We start from the raw sequence: 20,604 nt of genomic DNA, 5'->3' as shown, positions 1-20,604 counted from the left end.
GGATATATATATAGACTTCAACTTTGACAGTTCTTCATTTTCTAACAACAGCACAGTGAACATGTGCAAGTCTCAGACTTGGGTGGTAAAAGGAAACTAGTTTCTGATTTAAAAAAAACACCCAATCGTCATATCAAAGTTAGAATCTGACTGTTTTTCATGTGATACCGGTGCAGCTCAGATATCATCAAAGTTTTAAAAGTCATTCAAGGTGAATTACAATTGACAAACATTTCGATGTGAGGTATATTTTCACCTGTAGGACTAGTGAGGTTAGGTACATGAGTATGGGAGTAAATTATATGAATGCATGTCAGTTCAGAATGTCTTTCCTCCCTCCAGCTGCTACACCCTCAACTCCTGCACAATCAGCACAGAAACGTGGTAAAAACTGCTCTCTCTTAATTACTTCTTACTTTTACAAAACATTCTACTAACCTGTATACTCTATGTATGCATGTAGTAAATATTTTATCTGGGAAAATAAAAACACTTTTTTTTAATACTTCATTGTATGTAGATGGACTGTTTCCTAGGTGCCAACAAGATCTCAAACACAGGCTATCTATGAAGTTCCGAAGTGTGTTTGAAGGAATTCCAATGCAGGGCAGCCCTTCCTCTCTGGAGAGGATCTACACAGAGGTTTACATCACGGAGGGAGAATGTGTAGAGGTCAGTAATCAACATGAGGTTAGACAGATGGAAATGACATCCAAAACACACGTAACAAAGGTGGACACACCCATCAAATACACAGACATTTTCAAACTATTACCTGGACAAGACAAATCCATCAGAACAGTGCTGACAAAGGGGGTAGCTGGAATTGGCAAAACAGTCTGTGTGCAGAAGTTCATTCTGGACTGGGCTGAAGGACGAGCCAATCAGGACATTCACTTCCTGCTTCCTGTGCCTTTTCGGGAGATAAATTTAATGAAACAGAAGGACTACTCTCTTGAGGACTTCATCCATCACTTTTTCAGGGAAACGGATGGCCTTCTGTTTTCCACTGACGACAAATACAATATTGCCTTCATCTTTGATGGTCTGGATGAAAGCCGACGCCCTCTGGATTTCCAGAATAATGAAAGCATCTACAGTGCATCAGAATCTGCTTCTGTCGATGTCCTTTTCACAAACCTCATCAAGGGGAATCTGCTTCCCTTGGCTCTCGTGTGGATTACCTCCCGACCAGCGGCAGCTAGTCAGATCCCTCCTGAATTTGTTGACCAGTTGACAGAAGTACGGGGTTTCACTGACTCACAGAAGGAAGAATACTTCGAGAAGAGAATCACAGAAAAGGAAATGGCCAGCCGAATCATTACACACCTTAAGTCATCCAGGAGCCTCTACATCATGTGCAACATTCCAGTCTTCACTTGGATTGCTGCCACTGTTCTGGAGTTTATCCTGACAGAAGCTAAGAGTGAAAAGATTCCATCTTCCTTGACTCAGATGTACACATATTTCCTCATCATACAAGCCAAGCACATTAGTCAGAAGTACAAAGACATCTGGAACCTGAAGACCATTCTGTCCCTGGGCCAACTGGCTTTCCAGCAGCTGGAGAAGGGGCATCTGATCTTCTATGAAGATGATCTGAGAGAGTGTGGCATGGATGCCAAAGAGGCCTCAGTATACTCAGGAGTCTGCACCCAGATCTTCAGGGCGCAGGATGGGCTGGATCAGGAGAAGGTGTTCTGCTTTGTTCATCTGAGCATTCAGGAGTTCCTGGCAGCTTTATATGTGTTTTTGCACATCAGCAGGAGAGAGAGCAACATGCCCAATATGACTGCTCAAAGCCAAACCTCTCAGCTATATTCACTGCTCAGTGCTAGCAAACTCCATGAGCTTCATCAGACTGCAGTGGACCTGGCCTTGAAGAATGAGAATGGACACCTGGACCTTTTCCTGAGATTTCTCCTGGGCCTCTCACTGGAATCCAATCAGAAACTCCTACTAGACCTTCTGCCACATACAGTAAGCAGCACACAGGACACAGAGGAAACAATCAAGTATGTCAAAGACAAGATCAGGGAAAACCCAAATCCAGAGAGATGCATCAACCTGTTCCACTGCCTGAATGAACTGAATGATGATTCTCTGGTGAAAGAGGTCCAAGGGTACCTGTGTAAGGGAAAGTTATCCAGAGAAGATTTCTCTCTTTCCCATCTGTCAGCTCTGGCATTTGTGCTACTCATGTCAGACCAGGAAGTGGGGGAATTTATCCTGTGGGATTATGGGAAAAATGGCAGATCAGACGAAGGTCTACTGAGGATGCTGCCTGTGATCAAAAGATCAAAAATAGTGAAGTAAGTATTTCAGTCTTGAGGCTTTAGCTGTGTGTGTGTGTGTGTGTGTCTGTGTGAGTGCGTGTTTGTTTGTGTGTGTGTGTGTGTGTGTGTGTGTGTGTGTGTGTGTGTGTGTGTGTGTGTGTGTGTGTGTGTGTGTGTGTGTGTGTGTGTGTGTGTGTGTGTGTGTGTGCATGAATCTAATCTCACAGAGAAGAGCTCTGGGGCTTTATCTTTGCAGTGTTGAGTGACAGCATATTATAGATTTACTTCATTTTTTATTTTTTTTTACTTTATGATGGAAACAAACTGAGGAGAGTGTTTGAGCTGCAGTATTCAGAAAATCATTTCACCTTTGGTGACATCTGCCCTTTTGAGTTCCAAAGAGGTAATTTGTCTGAATCAGAGGAGAACATTTTAGGGGAGGGGGACTCTTCTCTCTTCTCGTGACAGTGAACAAGTGGAAAGATGCTCCCATTCAAATTGTACAATGTGGATTGTCCACTCATACACTCTCAGAAATAAAGGTACGGAATATGCAAAAAAAATGTCCGGGTCTGAAGGAATATGACTTGCTCACCGTCTCTCTGGTGCAATAAGAAGTGTACCCTAAAAGATACTTATTTGAGCCCTATCAAGTGTGTACCTGAAATATACATGGGAACACATAAGGGCCTTTCATGGACCAATTGTGATATTTTTACCTTAAAGAACTAGATTGTACCTTTACAATGGGTACTTACATGTGCTTCTCGGCATGCACAACTAAATGGGTGCCCTTTTTGACTGTAAAGGTACTAATTACTAAAGGTACCTTACTAAAGGTATTAATGTGTACTCTGCGAGAAACACATGTGAAACTGTAATGGTACATTTGTGAAATGTCTACCTTAAAGTCCTTAATTGTACCCTCACTGTACTTTTATTTCTGAGAGTGTAGACATCTCAGTGCAGCCAAGCACAAGCTCCCATAGAGCACACTTTTGGAGTTCGGTGTCTCTATTCTCCCCTTCTCAAATCCTGAAATATGTTGTTACTTTTTATTAACTCACATTGCTAATTAAGATTATTAGCTGAGCCAATAAATAAGATATAACCCAATTTAATTAATAAGACTTAATATGGGCTATTGCCAGTTGCACAACACCTGCTATCTGACTCGTGTATGTTCTACCTATTTACCAATTAATACCTAATAATATAGAAGTACTTGGGTATTACTTATCACTATGTAATACTTAGTTATTATTTAGTTCATTGGCATCAATCAGCCATAAACATACATTACCCTTCTTTGTGCAGGAGAACAGTGAAGGAAGCAGCCATAAAGTCACTCAGGAGAAGAAGTCCATTTGCCAAGAGATTACCAATTTATTGTACATTGCAAGTGAGAGAGCATAGTAACTAAGTTATTACAGTTACCAATAGCATAACCCAAGTTTTTATATTATGGTGGCCAAATGCCCCATGTGTCCCAATAGCATAGCATAGCGACCTGCTAGCACCAGGGCTATGAAGCCCTAATGGCAGCAAGCACCTGGCCTATCCCCAAAGCTCTCTCGCCCAGCTCTCTCTCCCTTGAACCCCTGCAAGGGCCAACACCTTTATACTCAGAAGTGACATCACATCATGTAACAAACATGGTCAAAGCATCAGTGCAGCAAGAAGATACAAGAATACATTCACAAGTCCTAGTCAGTTTGGATTCTCCTCTGATTGGCTTTTAGAAGAACCACACTATATTCAATAGCTGTGTCCATGAACTAAGATACCTCATTGTAGGTACAGTCGCGTAAGAATCGGAATTCTTACACGGACCGCACTAGTAATGTAATTGAAGTTACGTTAATGTATGGGAAGCTGCGTGTGGATTTACTCCTCATGCGGCTATACCAAGAATTGAAGGTAAAATCTCGTTTGGGAATTTAATTAATTATAAATTAATTAATATTAATAAACAAATTAATTAAAATGTAATTTAAGGACCGTCTCATAAAATCCTTGGTCAAGGACCGTCTCATAAAATCCTTGGACTATCAATCACAATATTCAACAATAAATTGCTTAACACAGAATTGATAATACGTTTTGTACTGGGTTACTCAGCGATGCACAGTGAACAATGAGACCTTTTTTCTGTAATCAGCTGGGATACACAAGCACAAAGGTTGATCTGAAGGCAAAGTTCTAATAATAGGTTGGTTGGGTGTACAAAGTAACAAGGACAACAAAATGCAATCAAATGATTTACTTTTATTAACTACTAGGTAATCTAATAAAATGCATTACATTCAAAGTCGGTTAAATGGAACAATAACAAAAATAAGGCACAATAATATAAAACAAGAAAGAAATAAAAGAGGGGAAAAGAAAGAAGAGGGGAACAGGCTTTCAGCCTGTGTGTGTGTGTGTGTGTGTGTGTGTGTGTGTGTGTGTGTGTGTGTGTGTGTGTGTGTGTGTGTGTGTGTGTGTGTGTGTGTGTGTGTGTGTGTGTGTGTGTGTGTGTGTGTGTGTGTGTGTAGCAGAGGTCTGGTTGCATTAGCTACAGAAAGCATAGACAATGGAAAGGCTACTGATAAGTAGCTGCTTAGCAAAGGCCTAATGTCGATTAGGCAGGGCCCAAAGGGTCCACAACAATGTCTGGGTTTCTGTAATAAATGCACACAATTCCGAGTGGAATAGAGAGAGAAATGAAAGGGGATGAGAGAGTAGTAGTCAGTGGGAGGAACTCGCACTGATTACTATGTGTGTCTGTTGCTGGGCAACAATGGCGTCCTCTCGGCTAGGTTAACGTTAGCATCAGAACCGTGAACAATAGGGATAGCTAGCAGCTATGTAGCAAGTAAACCGTGTGGTTTCAGGCGCTTCAAGTCCCTTAGTGGACGCGCAAATGTATCAAAGGGTTCTGGAATTAACGATAACAAGTCCGAGTAGAACAGGGAGAGAAAGAAAAACGAAATAAAAGAAATAACAAGTAGGAGACGTTGCCGTCTACGCAGCCATTACGAGTTGTAAAACTACAGGAAGTGGGGTTTCAGCGTGCTTGTGTAGACGCTGCAAGCCCAACTTGGCTAATGGCTAACTTGCAGAGCGCTCCGAGCAGAGTTTACTACAGATTATGCACTCAAAGTGTATAAAAGAGTACCGAAATGCTCGGAGGGTTCTGAGAATCAAGTATTTCGAAAGGGAGAGAGTGAAAGAACGAGAGAGAGGGAGAGAGATAGAGAGAGAAGGGAAAGAGAGATGGAACTCTAGTGGCTATGCGTGTCTGTGTAAACAAATGGTTAGCCTTGCGTGGAGCTAACCTAGGGCTTTATAGCCCGTTACAACAAAAGGCGCAGCGCGTGTATTTGTGGACTAATGAGCGAAACGGTCGCGCTGTGACGATTCTCGGAGAGTTCCGAATATTGATGGTTAAATCAATACTTGAACTATTCCGTGCGAACGCCACAAGCGGGGTCGCCAGGCTTAGTAGCCAGTAATACAGAATGGGTTAGCAGAGGGGAACCTAAGCTAAGAAGAAGGATAGACAGAGAAGCAGGAGAAATGCAAATAAACATGTGCACATGAAAAATAACTCAAGTCATAGTTCAAAAACACATCTATCTCAGTACATAAGCTATGCCCAGTGCCTACTGTGTGAGATGAAGAGGAAGATCCAGTTTCCAAAGGCTCGGTACGTCCGTCTGGAAATGGGGATTGCAGTCCACGTTTCTCTCGTCCTCGAGAGTTTGGGGGGGGGTGCAAAAGTCTTTCTTTGTTGTTGCGGCTTCGAGATTCTTCGGTTGAATCCCAAATGCGAGAAGTTTGTTCCACTGAGGCGTGCGTGGATATTTTCTCGCAGTGAGCTCGCCTTAGCCCACAGGGTCCGGATAAAAGTCTGCAGATATGACCAGGCAAGATCTAAGACTTGACGTGAGGAATTCTTTGCAAAGGTGTTTTAAGCTTACAGTGTGTGTAAGATGAACTCAGCAGTCTATGTTTGTTATTCGGCCAGATATCAAACAATACTTTGTCCAAATGTTGCGCAAGTTGCTCTATGCGTCTTGTCTGTCCCGCAGTCAAAACTAGAGTGAGGGGCTTGGGGTAAGACGATGGGTTATCAAAGGTCATCGATAACCAGGTGATTGTGAATGGGGCTTTAGTCACAGCGCCTCCTAAAGGAGGAGGACTGAGAACAACATGGCAGGGACCCTGGGCCAGCCATTTGGTGGTCAGAGGGGAAGTAACTCTTTTACTAATGATTCATTAACCCTTTAAGCGCCAAAGTCGCAGAATTGCGACAGTACGTCATCATGAACAAAAGCGCATGTAGATCAAACCAGCGGTCTTAATAGTGTTCATCCTCCCTACCAGTAGTTGGCAGACATGCTACCCTTTCAAACAAGACTACGATTGCGTCATTTTGTAGTTCACAGAGTCTTTGGTGAAGCAGTAAAAGACGCGACCTGTGACGCGACTACAAAATGCGGAAGTAGCCACTTTGCGTCTTTGACTCGAGGCGTGCGAGTTGGGTTTGTGTTGTTATCAGTGAACTATCAGCGAGCTATTTCATCATGGCTAGTGAGAAGTTGAATCGTGATGAAGTTCTGAGCATGTTATTTGCCTATTCTGACTCCGAAGGACAGTTTTTATCTCACGAGGGGGATAATGATCGGACGAGCACTCTTTGTTTACCGTGGCGAAACTTCCGAAGGCTGTGATGCCGACATGCGAAGCAAGGATGTTCTCTAAGCACACACATACATTGAAACTCATTCGGTGACTTTATCCGATCTCAAGTGAGTCGGTGGTAGTGGCGAATGCAATCGTAGTGTCCATACAGGTATTGGTGGAGGAATTAGGGTGAGAGAAGTGGGCCTGGTAATGTTAGCTTGGGCTGCCTCCATTCAGCCCTCGGAGATGCGGGTAGCCACCTATCCGGACGCAAGCGCAATAATCCTGGGATCAGACAAACACTGTTCACCAAGCAGCACACACGCACTCATTCTGTCCCTCTTTCTGACTTCTACTGGGTGGATGGCAGCGGCGAACGTGCCATATCTCCGCATGGAGAGGTTTTGGTAATAGAACGCACGGTGAAGAGAAGACGCATAGGCAACCCTAAAACATGAATGTTTTAGACTCGTTGTTGACAATCAGACTGGTCACAGCGTTTTGACTGTCTTTGTAAGAGTTATAAATCAGTAAAACAGCAAATAAAGACGAAAGAGGTGGCGATATATTTCTCTCAAACGGGGGAGAGGGTGGAAGGGCGCTGCGCTCTCCACGCGAGGGGGCGGGGATTGTGTTCCTGATCGGCTTCAGGTGTCAGGCTATAACGTAGCCTAATTACGTTGGACACAATACTATGGATATAATACTTGTGATTTCATACCCATTATGTTGACAATTTGCCCATTAGTTTTGTGAAATGTAAGTGACAAACTGTAGAAGTCACTGAGCTAGACTGTGCCATGATCAACCATTTTACTGCCTATACAGCGCCTGCTCCAAAGGCCATAGTAGGCTATACAGATGTAAAAATAGGCATAAATATGAATTGAATATGTGTGTGCTGACCCTTTCTGTGAAAGTTTCACAAGCTAAAAAGGTACAGGTTACAGATACAAACATGTTCGGCCCTCCAGGCAAAAGTAGTAATTGTTGCATTATATATTTCAATATTATTGCATTATATTAGGCCTATTGCAATATTACAATATATACTATATATATTCTGCCTAAAACTACTTATTTCCTTGACCATAGTGTATGTGCACTACGTGATAGTAATGGAATGTCAAATATTGCTAAATAAATTCAATAATCTATTGAAAATTATCAATATTTTCCAAAAATTATTAAAAATTCAAAATGGCCGCCACCATATGACTTCATAATATGCAAATTAGGTATGCATATTTACTCCCAAAATAATCTTGGGGTCATCCCCAATATTTGTCTAATTGACAGTCAAGCTCTATCTGTTACCAGTGTCAAGCCACAGTCATTTGAATTTATCATGCCAACATTCAGCTTTTTTGAAAAATATTGCATTATATTAGGCCTATTGCAATATTACAATATATACTATATATATTCTGCCTAAAACTACTTATGTCCTTGACCATAGTGTATGTGCACTACGTGATAGTAATGGAATGTCAAATATTGCTAAATAAATTCAATAATCTATTGAAAATTATCAATATTTTCCAAAAATTATTATAAATTCAAAATGGCCGCCACCATATGACGTCATAATATGCAAATTAGGTATGCATATTTACTCCCAAAATAATCTTGGGGTCATCCCCAATATTTGTCTAATTGACAGTCAAGCTCTATCTGTTACCAGTGTCAAGCCACAGTCATTTGAATTTATCATGCCAAAATTCAGCTTTTTTGAAAAATAAATTGTGGCGCTTAAAGGGTTAATGACCTTCGTCTCAATCATCATCAGTTTGTCACATGATTCTCATAACTTTGTCATGAGTTTCTCTGCGTAGAGAAGTGGCAGGAATTGTACCTACATCACCTACACAAATAGTATGTGTCAGCTTAACTCAGTGGATCAGTCCAGACCTTCTGTCTGCAGGCCCAGCTACCCAACCTTCGGCCATGTCAGTGTGGACTGACCCTCAGCTATACTTGTGCTTGAGCCACTGAAAGAGCAGGGACTCTTGACACCTTGACTGATTTACGACAGGACAGCTGACAGTCTTTAGGCACACAGAATGTCTCCAAAACCTATTGCTGGCAAAGAAGCCCATTTGAGGGTAAAACATCTCTAAAATGAAGCTAGTTTACATACAAGATATTATCTGTTCATTTCCAATAAATACTTCGACAAAGTGTTACCTTTCGATTTAACAGTGCATGTGAGCACATTCAGCCAAAAGGATTAACAACACTCCACAGCACACAAGTGCACACTGCACAAAACAAAATTAGTGGACATATCTCTGGTCCAGCACAAACAACAGAATCAATTCATCATGCACACAATTCAACAAACATTGAAAATGATTTTTGCACCTAACACTGTCCCCCATGAAAGTAATCGCCCAATCTGTAAAAAAAAAAAAAAAAACATGTTGATAAAATACCATGTGTGGTAATAGTGTGGAAATAGCATGTTAATAGCACTGACTATTTCATAAAATTATATTTTCGTCTCTAGCTTCTCCTCTGATGTGCGGGAGTGTGTGCTACTATACTCCATAAGCTCAATCAGAGAACCAACATCATAACCTGAAGCAGCACACAACTGTCTACCTAGAAAGAGTTAAAAAAAAAAAAAAAAGTCAGAAAAAATATTTTGGAAAACGTGTTTCACAATAAGAATGGGAGTTGGAGTTTTCCAGTAGGGCCTTCAATTTACACTTTCATTGTTGTAGTTGTGGTGATGTGTCTGTGTGCGTGTGTGCGCATGTGTGTGTGTATGAGCATGTGTGTGTGTGTCTGTTTGTCTGTGTGTTTGTGTCTGTGTTGAGTTTGGACTTGAATTTGTGTGTCTCAGGCTGAAGTGTTGTGGACTCACAGAGAGGAGCTGTTTATTCATAGCTTCAGCTCTCAGATCAAACAATTCAAGTCTGACACAGCTTGACCTGAGAGGCAACAATCTGGGAGATTCAGGAGTGAAGTTTATTTTTACTGGACTGAATCATTCAAACTGCAAACTGGAGGGACTTAAGTAAGTAAGTGTGTGTGTGTGTGTGTGTGTGTGTGTGTGTGTGTGTGTGTGTGTGTGTGTGTGTATGTATGTGTGTGTGTGTGTGTGTGTGTGTGTATGTGTGTGTGTGTGTGTGTGTGTGTCTGTGTGTCTGTCTGTGTCTGTGTCTGTATGTCTCTGTGTGTGTGTGTGTGGAATTTTGTGTTTTTGCACATGGCACAATTGTGTGTGTGCTTTATAATTTGTGATGTATTTGTAGTGTGTGTGTGCTAGATTCTTTGATATTGTGTCTATTATTATATTACTTTTACACACTTTATTTGTGTGTGTGTGTGTGTGCGTGCCTGCGTGCGTGCATGCCCTGCGTGCGTGTGTTGGGCGTCGGCTTGAGTTTGTTTTCAACATGTTGTGTTACTCATGTGTGTGTCTCTCAGGCTATGGAAATGCAACCTCACAGAGAGGAGCTGTTTATCTCTAGCCTCAGCTCTCAGATCAAGTCCTTCCAGCCTGAGACAACTGCACCTGAATGACAATAATCTGGGAGATTCAGGAGTGGAGCTGCTGTCTACTGGACTGGAGCATACAAATTGTAGACTGGAGACACTGACGTACGTCACACACACACACACACACACACACACACACACACACACACACACACACACACACACACACACACACACACACACACACACACACACACACACACACACACACACACACAAACAAAACACTCAGTGCAGTGAAAGTGATTGTCCTGGGTTATTGTCCTGTAAAGAGAGTCTCAGTGCAGTTCAAAATGCCCAAGGTATTATAGGGCAGCTATCACAGGGGGATGAAGAGGTAGGGTGCTCTTAGCACCCTCTGTACAGTCAAGAGTCTAAGGTGCACTCTTTATAGCAATTCAAATATTCGTAGTGTTTAATAGAGATGCACCACATCCTGATTTTTAGGATCCTGCCGGATACCGGATCCACTGCTTAAGATCCTGCCGGATCCGGAACCGGATACCGGATCCTACGAAAGGGTTGAAACATATAGCCTACTCGCACACGTGGGCCCTTTTTTATTACGTTGGCTCAAACTATTTTTTAGACTCATTGGACTACTGCCACACTGGCTGCAACGGCCGTGCAGCAATTGGGGTTGTGAAAGACTGACTGAAAAACCTAGGTTAGAGATACACCAGATCCTGATTTTTAGGTAACTGCCGGATACCAGATCCATTGCTTAAGATCCTGCCGGATCCGGATCCTGTGAAAACCCCTATTATCCTGGATCGATCCAGTGCATCTCTATTGTTTAAAAAGAAACCCACTGGGATTTTAGTCATTCGACCCTATTTCCTAGTTTGTCAGTCTTGCAGACATGTTGAGATATTATCTCGAGAATCTTGAGAAGTACAAGGTGTTGTATCATAGCTTTGCTGATGACACGCAATCTTACATTGCTGTATCTTTAAATGATTGTCTTTGAGCTTATGCCTTAAAAAAACGAATGTGTGAATGGAACTTCTTGCAGTTGCCAAATTCTTGTTAGGACAAGACTGAAATAATTATTTTGGAAACAGACACTTAGTTCTCTCCTAGAATGGAAATCTCACATCAAAACATAACTAAATCATCTTTTGACATAGGAGTAAAGCTAAGATCAAAGAGTATGTATGAAACCAGGATCCAAAACTAATCCATGCTTTTATTTCCTGTAGAGTTTACTCGTGCAAAGCTCTACTTATAAGCCTTCCCCAAATGTCACTGAGGTGCAACTGATCCAAAATGCTCTGTTAGAATTCTCACCAAAACAAAGACTTCATTAGTCACTCAATGGCCTGCTGGTTGTGCCCAGGGTAAATCCAGACAAGGTGAAATGACATTTAGCCATTACGCTGCCAAATGCTTGAACCAGCTTCATTTAAGAATTAGGCTCTCGGCATGCTTGCTGTAGGATACGCAAGCGTGTGCATGATTCGTTCATGAACGCGTTAACATGCATATTTAATGTCAATTTTGCGCGCGTTGGACACGGTAGCCAAATGCGTGCCTTAGGTGCAATATCTTCAAAGTCGCTGGGGGGGGGCTATCGTAAGAAAGACTGCACAGTTCCACATGTGTGCTTCTAATGAAAGCGACAATGGCAGCAACTTTTAAGAGCGTCTCATTGAGTTTTTCCGAAAATACAAACATTTGCGATAATACTTCCTCATTGTACTTTGAAAAAGGAGCGTGCAAATATAATACAGGAGTAGTAGCAGTATTGTTTCCTTGCCCAGGGAGCCCCTCTTTTTGTTTTTTGTTTTCCTTGCCATCTGTGTTCCCAATTTCCGCATCGCAATGCTGCTTGCTCTCTGCCCCCTGGAAGATACTGCCAGTATTTCGCGTCTTGGTCAACTGTTTTTAAAGCAAGCATGTGCATTCCGTTGCTTGCCTTAGAACCCCAACACGAGGCATGTTTTTTCATCTGCCTCAATTAGAGTTATTCGTCTTTCTGCTTTCTCAAGCACATTGAATGACAATTGTGTATTGCTGGCTGCGGCTGTGTGTGTGTGTGTGTGTGTGTGTGTGTGTGTGTGTGTGTGTGTGTGTGTGTGTGTGTGTGTGTGTGTGTGTGTGTGTGTGTGTGTGTGTGTGTGTGTGTGTGTGTGTGTGTGTGTGTGTGTGATAGAGAGAAAGAGAGAATGTGTGCGTTTGTGTACACACAAATGTATACACACATGTATTTTTGCCTTTGGTTTGAGTTTGTGTTCTACTTGTTTTGTTACTCGATTGTCTCCTAGGCTGCAGTGTTGTGACCTCACAGAGAGGAGCTGTTCCTCTCTAGCCTCAGCTCTTATAACAAAGTCTTCCAACCTCACACATCTAAATCTGAGTGCCAATTATCTAGGAGATCCAGGAGTGGAGTTGCTGTCTACTGGACTGGAATATCCAAACTGTAGGCTGGAAACACTGGAGTAAGTTTGATTGTGTGTGTGTGTGTGTGATTGCTTGTGTAAATTATTCAGTTCGTTCTGCATCCTTGATTTGCTTTATTGCGCAACATCCTTCCAAATCCAACCAATCTCCACCAGTGGTTCAGTGAAGACTCTTTGTGTGTCCTGTGTGCCAAACCAGCCTCCCTCCGACACATACAATACTAACAGGGTGTAAATCCAGTCTCACTCAGGAATTTTTGAAGAGCCTCGCCTCCACCCTGGATGGCAAGTGAACTGTCACTGCCAACATCTGATGCCTCATGGGTAACTGCCTTTGTCAGTGAAGGGGCCACAGCTGCCAGGAAGATCTCTAAACCAGAGAGAAGCCAGAAAACAGAGAGAAGCCCAGCACACAAGTGGATGATACTGGCAGATGTTAGCAAACAGCTACACCACTTCCACCTTGAGGTCTGACCTGGTGCACTGCAAACCCAAGAAGAAATTATCTCTAATTTTTAGAATTTTCATGATAACGATAATTTGACGATAACTTCCAAAAACACTTGCAAAAACAAGTAGGGTCTATTTCAGGAGGGAAGGGGGGGAATGTTACCAAGAGGTCTGCATAAATGATGGCATGTCTACATCACAAAGCATGGCAGTACAACAAAGCTACACATTTATAGTGTCTATTATTTGTGCATGATTCCAGACTAATTTCAATTCTGCACTGGGGGTAGTAGTGCTGCATGTGTGTTTTAACTGGGGAGGGACAGTGAGAAATAATGTGCTGATGAGCTGTCACTTTTTGAATGTAATAAAATGCATATGCTCTGGTCTGTAAAGTAATACTTAATCACATGGCATGAAAACATATCCATGTAAATAAAAAATAAATTTATGATGTATTGCCTGATTCTGTTAGATGACCGCTATTTTTGAATGGAAACAATGCATTTGGATAGGAAGCAGAACCTAACTGGCAGCTGCAAATTGCATGTTGAATTTCACACATTGTAATTTAACTCACTGCGCCAGTCTTACTTGACATTCCTTGTCCACCTAAGTAGTTAAGATACTGTATCTATACATACTCCCCTCCACTGAGTGACACAGAGATTTCTGACCTCCCAAGTCTGCCAAAACAGCCCGCCCCCCTCAGCACTGTCTGCTCATTGGTTCACAGACTTATTCTCCAGTTCACAACAACATTTCTATTGGCTGAAACGCTTGACTGTCGTCGCTGCCTGGACGATTCCTGTCACAGCGCTTTGTTGATTTTAGCAACATCATAATAATATCTTTATTTTGCAAAATTACTCATCGTCAAAACAGCATTCACGATAATTTTGCAGACGATGAATATATATATATATATATATATATATATATATATATATATATATATATATATATATATATATATATCTTATTGTACCCTGGGAGGACTCCATGGAGGAGGCATTTGAGCAGAAGCACAAATCATGGCTGGAACTCGGAAGTCTGCCTAGTGGAGGTTGGGTGCAGAGGCTACCTGGGAACATCTAAAACAAAACTCCTGAGGGACTTGGGAATCAGTGGGCAGAACTTGCGCACAGCCATCAAAGCCGAATCAGAGGGAGCCGAAAGGAGCAGCCAGTGTTTCTGGTTGAGGAGGAAAGACCCCAGTTGGGCCCCCAAGTAGTGCAGCAGGAGGTTTGGCCTGACCAAAGAAACTCAACAGAAGAACAATCTCTCGGGGGGAAAATGCATTGGCCACGGTGTAGTACGGGGGCGTTGCCTGAGGACACGAGTGGATGGAAAATTAACTCCCTTGCGCATGGTCATTGGTCAGTGGGTGCGATGGATACAATTTTTGTACTCCCTTGCACATGGTCAGTGGGGGCGACACCATGATGGATAATTTGTGGCCAATTAACGGCAGCTGTTGGTCAGCAGTAATTGCTGGGGGTAATTAAGGACAGCTGACAGACATTCACGCTGTCCTATGACCTGTTCCACAGTGAATAACATTTCCGTACTCCCCTCGCCATCATTTCGTACTACGCTGTTATGATGTGAGTAAGCCCTCTTGTCTCAAGCCTCTTTGGGAACTGGACACCCCTGTCATGCATAGTCCAACAAGGTGAATTGGGCTTGGGATGCAAGCTCAGGACTGATCACCCTGCAGCTGGCCGCCTCTGGAGAATGTGTATAGTGTTAAAGTATAGTGATGTTTGTTGATGTAAGGGTGCACACACATTGACAACAGCACAACAAATATTTCACCAAACACCTCTCACATTGGCACCGACCGCAATTAGCAGTGGTGTTTGTGGAATACCTGTTTATTTAAAATCCTGCCTGCCACTTTTGTCTACTCTCGCTATATTTTCGTGTAGCAATCAGTTGAGTAAATGCACATGTGGGCTACAAAGTTCACTGATGTAGTGAGATGTTAAAATGTATACAGTAGGTTGGTAACCACATATGCCGGTTGTTGCTGTTACAACCCAGCTCGTTTAAGGGTGCAACTTAAGGAAATGGTCAAAAAAGGCACTGCAACTATGCTGCTCATTGAAACTCGGTTGCCTATCGCCAAATTTGATCTTTTCATGAAAGTACTAAGTAATAAACTAATGGTATCTAGTATGGCCCGAGTAAAGTCATTTTTGCAGCTGGAAATGTCTATTTTTGGAAATTCAAAATGACGGGCCATGGAGAAGATCCCCTTTTCATGTATGAAAATTGCATTTTTCCCCGTCATAATGAATACTTAGAATTTTATGGTGGTGGTAAGTATTCATGAAAAAGGTAACATTAGTGAATGGGTAACATGGATTCTGTAAATAAACAACCAAAAATCTCACACAGTGTACCTTTAAAGGGAGACAAAGAAGATGGTCCTGCCCATGCATAACTAGGCACCTAGGAAAAACTTTGACAGACAAAATTCATTCAACTTCACCTCCTGTTGCTTTCTGTGAATCTCTCTCTCTCTCTCTCTCTCTCTCTCTCTCTCATATAACGACTTACCTAAGCCCATTTGTTACACCCCAACACATGAATTGGCCCTATGGGGCTAACAAAGAACCAACCGTAACCTTTAATTCTAAAAGATAAACCAATTAGTGATGTGTCAGTCGCGAAAAAGCTGGCTCTAAGAACCGGCTCTTTGATGTGAACGAGAGGAACCGGCCCCGCAATGGGAGCCGTTTCATATCTTTTTTTGGGAGCCGTTTTAGCTTTTTTGTTTTGTTTTGTCCTTCTCTCCCCCTCCTTCTCTTCGTTGTGTCCATTAAAAGTGCCCGTGGTGGAGAGAAGGTGTTACAGACACACTCACAGCGATCAGAAATACATATTATGTATTAAAACATTTTTTAATTTACTTTGCTTTTGGGAATGTTGGGTCATTATTGAAAGACTTATAGTAAATGGGTCATTCATAACATAAACTACCCAAAGTGCTTCACAATGTCAATAATGGAACAGAATGTTGTAAAATAAAATTAAAACTATTTAATTATTAATAATGTTAACATATACAGTGAGGAGAATAAGTATTTGATCCATTGCTGATTTTGTTGGTTTGCCCACTAATAAAGACATGATCATTCTATAATATTAATGATAAAATGTATTCTAATATGGAGAGACAGAATATCAAAAAGAAAATCCAGAAAAATAAGGAAAATGTGATGTGAGGAAAATAAGTATTTGACTAGTCAAAGAAGACAAAATACTTGGTGGCAAAGCCCTTGTTTTCTCATTCAGAGGTCACTTGTTTCTTTCAGTTAATGACAACGTTTGTGGATATATTAGAAATGATTTTTGTCCACTTTTCTTTGCAAATCATCTCTAAAGTATTTAAGTTGTATGACTGTAGCTTGGCAAACGGGATCTTTTGTCCCCTTCACAGGATTATTATAGGGTTAATGTTTGGAAACTGTCTAGGCCACTTCATGACCTTAATGTGCATCTGCTTGAGCTACTCTTTTGTTGCTTGGGCTCTATGTTATGGATTATTATCATATTGGGAGGCCAATCCATGACCCACCTTCAGTCTAGTGGTGGTGGGAAAGAGGTTGGCATGCAGCATTGTACGTTTACATGTCTCCCTTCATCCATTCCTTGACGATGTGAAGTTGTCCTGTGTCTTGGCCAGACAAACAACCTCAAAACATAATGTTACCACTTTCATGTATGATGTTGGAGAAGGTGTTGTTCTTGGGATCATAGGCAGCATTTCTCTTCCTCCAAACAGATCGAGTTGTGTTAATGCCAAACAGTTTGATTTTGGTGTTATCTGATTCCAGCACCTCCCAATCATATCCTAATCCAGTTTGATGTTCATTGGCAAACTTCAGGTGAGCCTGAACAGGTTCCTTCTGAAGCAGGGGTACCATACATGCACTGCAGGATTTTAATCCGCTGTGGTATTAAGTGTTTCCAATAGTTTTCTTAGTGATTGAGGTCCCAGCTGCCTTGAGATCATTTCCTTGCTCCTCTCATACAGTTTTAAGGTGCTTTATCTCTTTTTTTCTGGTTATTAAATTCCCACAAGGTCAAATCTTGTATGGAACCACAGACAGGCCTAAGATTGTTGATTGATGATCATTTGTATGTCCTAAAATTTTGAAGAAATGCACCAACAGCTTGCTCTTTAACATCCAGGAACCCATTTCAGCCTTGTTGATTTCTTAAATCTTGTCCCTGACATCCTTTGACAGCTTTTTGGTCTGTCCCATGTTGGCGAGTTTAGTTTGATTGATTGACTGATTCTATGGACTGATTCTGCAGATTCAATGTGTCTTTTGTGCAGGTTACTATTAACAGATGTGTTCAATTCAGATAACAAGTTGATTGGAAGTGCCATTTGATCTGCGGGATCAGAACTCTTAATGGTTGGCAGGGGATCAAATACTTATTTCCCTCAATGAAATATAAATCAATTAATATATATTCTTTAGAGTTAATTTCTGGATTTTCTTTTTGATATTCTGTCTCATCATATTATAATACATATTATCATTAACATGAAAGACTGGTCATGTCTTTATTAGTGGGCAAACCAACAAAATCAGCAAGGGATCAAATACTTATTCTCCTCACTGTATGTAGGGAGCCGTTTGGGAGCCGAAAGAGCTGGCTCTCCATTGTAAGAAGAGCTGATAGAACCGCATCTCAACGAAGAGCCGAAAATCCCATCACTAAGACCAATACCTTTTTAAAAGTCAACTCAGTCTGTGGGATTTTAAGTCAACAATGTCAAAATCATAATACACAAAGACAATAACAGGCTGGAGAGGCAGCAGCCATTGTGACAGTAAGATAGCCTCTGAAGTGCAGGAAGATTGGGGAGCATTTTAAACAGGTCTTGATTGGAGGCGCAGGTGCATCTCGTTAGGCCACCCCCCACACTTGCTTCATCTCATTGGAGGAACAGAGAACAAGGCAACGAGACATGCATGTAGCCGTAACACTGTTACAAATGGTGAATGGTTGAAGCATTTCATGCAAATAAATGAGCTTTTGACAAAGCTCTATATGTATGTTTAAATGTATAACACTGGTACTGTCACACTGGTACTGTCATTGCGAATAAAAAAAAAGAACAAAACAACAGCAAGCAAAAAGCAGGGGGAATACTGTATAGCTTTTGGTCACAATGACCATGATGATGACTATGAACATAGTAATTTGGAATAGCCTACTTAGGCTACCTTTTGGACTTAGGGAATTTTGTGGTGTATTGTTCCCAATGGTGTGTAACAAGGAAAGTTTTGACTCCGCAACATGTTTGGTGCCACTTAAACACCCAACATCAATCTACTTTTCACATTCACACACTCAAACTTCATGTTTAACGGAATAATCACTCACTCAGATAGCATGCATATTTTGAATGAGCCATTCTAATATGGATTACAGTGAGATTTATAAAATCATTGCACGTCCCAAATAATACCACTATTGTGTGTGTGTGTGTGTGTGTGTGTGTGTGTGTGTGTGTGTGTGTGTGTGTGTGTGTGTGTGTGTGTGTGTGTGTGTGTGTGTGTGTGTGTGTGTGTGTGTGTGTGTCAGGCTGTATAGCTGTAATCTCACAGACAGGAGCTGTGTCTCTGTAGCTTCAGCCCTCAGATCAAACTCCTCCAGTCTGACAGAGCTAGACCTGAGAGGCAATAGAATTCATCAGTCTGGAGTGGGGCTGCTCTTCGCTATACAGAACGACCCAACATATAAATTGATCAAACTGTGGTACGTTATGGCACATACATCCTGTGTGTGTGTGTGTGTGTGTGTGTGCCTGTGTGCCTCTTTGTATGTCTTTATCTGTGTTTGAGTGAGTTGTGATCTGTGTGATGTGTGGAATATTGTTCATGTATGTAAATGCTGTGAATATATATTACCTATAGAATCGTTAAAACCTTAGTGCAGAGCTAAACTAATTGTCACCAAAATGGTAACGAGCACATCTTAATCAATTACAAAGTAATTAAGACTATGTATTGTCATTGCATTGCTTTCATGATTTAGTTGAGTGTGTTCGGCAGGGTCTGACGAGTTCATCTGCAGTAAGAGGCCATTGCTCTGGTTGGCGCCAGTGTTAATTTTGTCAGCTTTTTTTGATTTATTCGTAGTCTTAGTCACAATGACGAAAATCAATTTTAGTCTTAGTCAATTTTTAGTCATTTTAGTCAACACTGTACATAATAGAACTTCTCCACACACTGCTTCACTTTTTAACATATATCATTGACTGGACAGAATAAACCTTCTCTGAGCACTGCTTCTCTTTTTAACATTTTTAACACACACTGCTTCTCTTTTTCTCTATTGTATTTAACACCAGTGTTAATTTAGTCAGTTTTTAAAAATGTAGTCTTAGTCTTAGTCACAATGACGAAAATCAATTTTAGTTTTAGTCATATTTTAGTCATTGGCTTCCCAATTTAGTCTTAGTCTTAGTCTAAATGACGAAAATCAAAAAAGGGCTTTGACGAAATATTTTAGTCATAGTCATGGTTGACGAAATTAACACTGGTTGGCGCTTGGCGCCATTAGTTTGATTGGAGTTCTGCATGTGAACGTGTGCCAGTGTTGAGGAATCCTATTGGAGGAAGCCAATACTCATGAACGGCCATCCGGGTACTTGGCTCGTAAATGTGTGTTACGCCCCTTTATGGTTGAAAACAAACCCAATGTCTCATCAACTTACATGCTACATCGGCTTGCCTAAATGAACACAGTCCATGCTTCAGCGACGGCTTTTTGGCTATATTTTTTTTAACAGCCGGCAACACAACACGTTTTCGGCATGTTGCGTGTGAACAACGCTAGTCTACAGGTACTTATCTTTCATTTATTAAACCTCAACATCACCAATTGACTTGCATAGGCTGTTTTCCCCCACAAATGGGTGTAACGCACATGGAAAACGTCACACCGTTCATGAGTATACTGTGGATGATGTCATCTGCTAAATTTCCCCCACAGGTGGTAACTACTAGTGATTCGTCAATCATCCATCAGACTGAGCAGAGCAGATGATGCCCTTCCCAGACACTTGTACACACCACCTGCACCACGCATTATCACTGTGTGTCTTCATCTGAACATTTTGTGATTGTACAGTTGTATCAAAGAGCATCTGTTGTGCAATTATGGTTTTTAAAAAAAAAAAAAAAAAAAAAAAAAGACTAGATTATCTCGTAGCTGTCCCATACCAGCTGCACTTTAGTGATTTGTTCCATGTAGGAGTTGTGTAG

At 41.4% G+C, this 20,604-nt stretch overlaps 1 protein-coding gene across 1 annotated transcript; it reads left to right on the top strand.

The window, feature by feature from the left end:
• The first annotated feature begins 567 nt into the window (after positions 1-567).
• On the top strand, positions 568-20,339 carry LOC134442401 (NACHT, LRR and PYD domains-containing protein 3-like). The gene is made up of 6 exons (XM_063192572.1): positions 568-2,312; positions 9,796-9,969; positions 10,383-10,556; positions 12,722-12,895; positions 18,920-19,093; positions 20,333-20,339. Exons 1-6 carry the CDS (start codon positions 568-570, stop codon positions 20,337-20,339), a joined length of 2,448 nt encoding a protein of 815 aa, XP_063048642.1.
• Positions 20,340-20,604: the final 265 nt, after the last annotated feature.

The sequence above is a fragment of the Engraulis encrasicolus genome, unplaced genomic scaffold, assembly GCF_034702125.1.
Source record: "Engraulis encrasicolus isolate BLACKSEA-1 unplaced genomic scaffold, IST_EnEncr_1.0 scaffold_151_np1212, whole genome shotgun sequence".
Lineage (NCBI taxonomy): Eukaryota > Metazoa > Chordata > Actinopteri > Clupeiformes > Engraulidae > Engraulis > Engraulis encrasicolus.
The sequence above is the reverse complement of the archived record's forward strand: the minus strand, read 5'-3'. Positions and strand labels throughout refer to the sequence as shown.